This window comes from Hibiscus syriacus, unplaced genomic scaffold, assembly GCF_006381635.1.
Source record: "Hibiscus syriacus cultivar Baekdansim isolate YM2019G1 unplaced genomic scaffold, ASM638163v2 tig00110548_pilon, whole genome shotgun sequence".
In the NCBI taxonomy this organism is placed as follows: domain Eukaryota; kingdom Viridiplantae; phylum Streptophyta; class Magnoliopsida; order Malvales; family Malvaceae; genus Hibiscus; species Hibiscus syriacus.
Genome location: NW_024062775.1, coordinates 4164738 through 4169535, shown reverse-complemented (window position 1 = coordinate 4169535; position 4798 = coordinate 4164738). Strand labels below are relative to the sequence as shown.

The 4798-nt window shown below is 37.0% G+C and overlaps 1 protein-coding gene across 1 annotated transcript; it reads right to left on the bottom strand.

The window, feature by feature from the left end:
* Positions 1–483: 483 nt before the first annotated feature.
* On the bottom strand, positions 484–1949 carry LOC120130618 (anthocyanidin 3-O-glucosyltransferase 5-like; the record flags this gene model as incomplete). Its single annotated transcript, XM_039147826.1, is given in 3 exon segments — positions 484–737; positions 739–1857; positions 1860–1949. Coding segments are annotated over 3 exon segments (1380 nt in total), but the record flags the coding sequence as incomplete, so codon positions are not given.
* Between the last annotated feature and the right edge of the window lie 2849 nt (positions 1950–4798).

Sequence of the window (4798 nt, the reverse complement as noted above, 5' to 3'; positions counted from 1 at the left end):
GTAAGTAGGTCTTTAATCAATTGATTGATTGCGACCGATTTTAAATGTAAGTCAATATTCACTGATTAGGAGGTCAATAGTATATATTTCGCAATCATGCTCAGGGGGTGACTACTAGTGATTCCCAAAATATGTCAATATCTTTTTTAAAACCACATTATAATTTCTCAATCCCGAGGTAATGTTCGTTTATGGGGTCAATAATTGATCTTTCGTATTCATGCTGGGGGTGAATATTATTGGCTTAATACTTGGTATTTCAATAAAAATAAAATATTTTATTAAATTACTTCATTTTTATGATATTTCAACCGCATTTTAAAATAATTGGTGACAACTCTTAACATTTCTTTAAAAATATTTCAAAAACCTCATCGTTGAACCTAGTTGTACTTTCCCGATGGGCCGGTTGCGACAAAGATCAATGTAGATTTTTCTAATTGGTTAATAGCGTTGATAATATAGTGAAAGAGGGTCATGAAATAACTCTATTAAAACAAGCTTTTATTTAGCACAAGTTTCTTCAAGAGACTCGTATTACAATTTAAAACAGAAAGAAAAAAATTCTAACGCAGTAAGTGAGCCAATGCTTTCGCAGAAGAACCATCGTCATTCCAAGCTCTTTCTCCACTCGATTTAAGCTCTTTGACTCTACCTCTCATTGCATGCCCTTCTTCATCCACCATTAACGTTTTCAGCATCATCTTTATCTCCTCTCTTCCCACGATTTCCCTTCCATGGCAGCGTTTTCGGTCGCACCGCTATTCTCACTTCTTCAGCCAACAATGTGGCGTTCATTCTCTGCTCTGCATACAAGGGCCAAGCTATCAACGGTACTCCATTGATGATACTTTCCAAGATCGAATTCCACCCACAGTGCGACAGGAATCCCCCAACCGATTCATGCCTTAAAATTTCAACTTGTGGACCCCAATCGGAGATGATGAAACCCACGCCTTTGGTCCGGTCCAAGAATCCTTCAGGCAAATAGCTCTCTACTCCTTCATCGTCGTTGCTTGAATTGCCGGTGGTGAAAAATGAGCCGTCGTTGGACTCGGCTGGAGGTCGAACCACCCAAATGAACTTCTGTTGGCTTAGCTCTAAACCCAAAGCCAGTTCTCGCATTTGCTCATTTGACAGCAACCCACCACTCCCAAATGATATATATAACACGGATTCACTCGGTTGCTTTTCTAACCAATCAAATAGTTCAGTTTTGTTCGAGTTAATCGGTCTTGTCGGCGGTACCAATGGCCCTACTGGATATACTGGAACCTTGCTGATGCCACCCCAAAGTTTGTGATCTCGCAAAGCAGCAAGCGTTGTTGGTTCCAGTTCCTCCCATGTGTTAAGCAAAATCCCATCAGCCATTCGGGTTTTAATGGCCATATTTAAATATTCCCAGTACTGTTGATCCGACCGAGATAACATCGGATCGACTACATCTTCAGGCAGAAGAGGCTTACATCCGGGGATAAACAAAACATTCTTCTCATCAACATACTCTCCTTTCACACTTTCATGGAGAATCGGAAGATATAAAGTTAATGCAAGAAACCATGCATTCATAGTAATGTAAACAAGCTTTTGAATCTTGAACTCATCAGCAACCTCCATATGTTCACATCCGAACAAATCAACGATGAGAACAGTGGGAGCGAAACTCAAAGCAGATAATGCAGATGAAAACGCCGGTCTAGTTTCGCGCATAAGAACTGCTAATCGAGTAACAACTGCAGCATCCGGCTTGACAAGGTGGGAGATATCTGGTGGAGGGAGAAGAATAACTTCACACCGGTTCAAGCTTATAAATGATTCGATCACCTGTGATTCCGCGGCTGATGTTCGTGAAGAAACACAACAAAGATGGTTACCTTGAAATTGAGTGTCAGTAGGCACTTTCCAAGCTCCACGACTGGAATAAGGTGGCCTAAACCAGGGCTTGATAATTGTCACACCCTAATACGGGTTATATTTTTATGAAGTTTGAAATAACAGTTTTAAAAAAATTATTAGGTTCACCGGAAATATTATGAAGATTTGGGGACCTTGAATATAATTTGTCCTTGATTATTGTTAATTTAAGATGGTTCTAGAGAATGAGAAATCGATTTTTAGTTGATTTAGATCTTACTGATAAATATTATTTTAGTCAAAATAAAAGAGGGCCGCAAATTATGAGATATTTTAAAGAAAAGTTAGGTTTTAAAATGGATAATGAGGATAATGGGAAACCAAGCTCAACCGACACTTTCTATGGTTGAAGGCAAGTTGCCATTTCTTAAAAAAAAAAATCTAACATGACATGTGAGTCCATGGGATCCACACACTAATTTTTCTTGCCAGATACAAAAGAAAGGGTTTCATTCCAGCATTCTATAAATAACTTAGTTTCATCCGTTTAACTTTCTATCCACCACCATTTGGGTTTGACAAAACATCTATCTAAGGTTCTCCACTTCCATTAAGCTTCAATCCTTGGTTCTTTATCGTAATCACTTGGTAGTTTCATACCAAGTTTCCATTAAAATTTCATCGTGGGGTTTGGATTACGTGGTGATTACAGCGTGGACCGGGATGGTTTGGCTGATCAAGGAAGTGGCATTTGCGGAAAAGGTTGAGAAGTTGAAAACTTTGAAGCCTAAAATGCTTATAGAAGCCTTGGTTCCTGATTTCCGGGGAGATGCCGGCTGTGTAGAGAAAGTTACAAAATCTGGGTTGGATGTCTTTGCTCACAATATTGAGACTGTTGAAGAACTTCAAAGGGATGTACGTGATGACCGAGCTAATTTTAAGCAATCATTGGATGTTCTAATGATGGCCAAAGAGTATGCTCCTGCTGGAACACTTACCAAGACTTCAATAATGTTAGGATGTGGAGAAACGCCTAATCAAGTTGTGAAACAATGGAGAAGGTTCGAGCAGCAGGTGTTGATGTGAGACATTCGGTCTGTATTTGAGACCATCAAAGCGCCACATGCCCGTATAGAATACATTACACCTGAAGCCTTTGAGAATATAGAGCCCTTGGCATGGAAATGGGTTTTGACAAACAAACGTGGTTGAACTCACCAGCTTATCGTTCTCATGGTTCATGAATTACGGGTTTAACAAAAACGGCGGTAGCATGGGATCGTGGAGAGCGTAAGGGAAGGTGTTGAAGAAATAACAAAAGGTGACCAAGTGATTTCGATCTTTCAAGGTGAGTTTGGGCATCTTCAATTTGCTTCTTTAGTTTAATAGGACATGAACATGATCACGTGTTGGGGAATTGTAGATAACATGCAAAAAGGGATAAACCACAAGGTATGTCATCCAAGTTTGGTGAGATCTTTACCTTATCTCTTAGTTTCCAAGTGGTTAAAATTATGACAATATTTTTACAAGATCAATTTAGTCCATGATGTTAGTAATTAAATATTACTAGCTCTTCAAGTTTTTAGTTATGCAAATTGAGTTTCCAAATTATTATTGATTCTAATAAATTATTTTTATGGTGAGGAAATTATCTGGAATTGAGTTCATATATTTGATGGTCCGGGTACGTGAGAGAAAAATTAAAAGCTCGAAATCAAATATAATGAGTTCAAATTCGAGAAAAATGAGGTTCTGGCAGTGTATTTGATTATACCTGAAAAAGGCATATTTTGGATTCTCTTCGACGTCCTGGGTCCGAATCCGAAGTTCTTTTTGCCAAATTCGCACTCGGTAAGTCATTTTCCATATTTTACCTTTGGATTCAAGTTAGCTTCTCAATTAAGTTCAGTCTTTGATGTAAATTTGGTTGCTTTGTATCCGATGAATTATTGGAAGTTGACTTAAAGATTGAGGGTGTTCGAATTGAATGTAAATGATCGATCAATATGGAACAGAAATCGAGGTAATACTTTACTACCTCTTTATGCTTTATGGAACATGTTGGTATTGATAAATGCATGAATGGAAATGTTTGGTCTCATATGTGTAATTAATGAAGATCTACACTAGGTACGAATACGGTAGAAAGTAGATAACTGAATATGGCTCAGATGACTATTATAAGAAATTGGAGGACGGTTTGAATTAAATTACAAGTTCTGGAATTAAGTAATAAAAGAATTAACCATGGATTGTAGATATATTTATCTCATTAAAGGTACTTAGATGATAAATTAAGAGAATATTCGATTAGGGAAAATTACGAAATTACCCTTATGTTGGAAAATGATAAGAATTGTCTCTGGAAGTGGATTAATAAATCTGAAAAGAATTATTGATCTGCTAAAACTATTGATGTGCATAAGAAATGTTAGTTTTACTTGGAAATTATGGAGAACCGGTTTTAACCCCAAGAAGGTTTATGCAAGATACTAGAAGTGTGTTAAGGGAATTATTTCAAGATCAGAGATTGTTCAAGAAAGCAATTAATCATAGGATCTCTAAATTATATTATTTTCGTTAAGAGCTAATATCGAACTTATCTGGCTAAGAAATTACGGAAATGCCTTAAGAGGTAGAATAGTCTGAGATGACTCTGAATGAGAAAATACTTAGAGGATTCGTACTTAACTCGATTAAGTACGGATTTAATTGTTAAGATCCCGACTTAGTGCAGGAAAATTTATGATATTCCGTTTGTAAAGTCTGAGAAGACACTTGACCTGAAAATATTCGAATAATGAGTAAATACTGGAAGAGTAATTTATCTGGGGTATTTTGCTGTCAGAATTGTTCGAAATGACTGAAGTAAATGATAAGATTGAATTAAATAATAAGACCGGATGGAAGGAAATGATTGAAATATTCTAGAATTATAAAA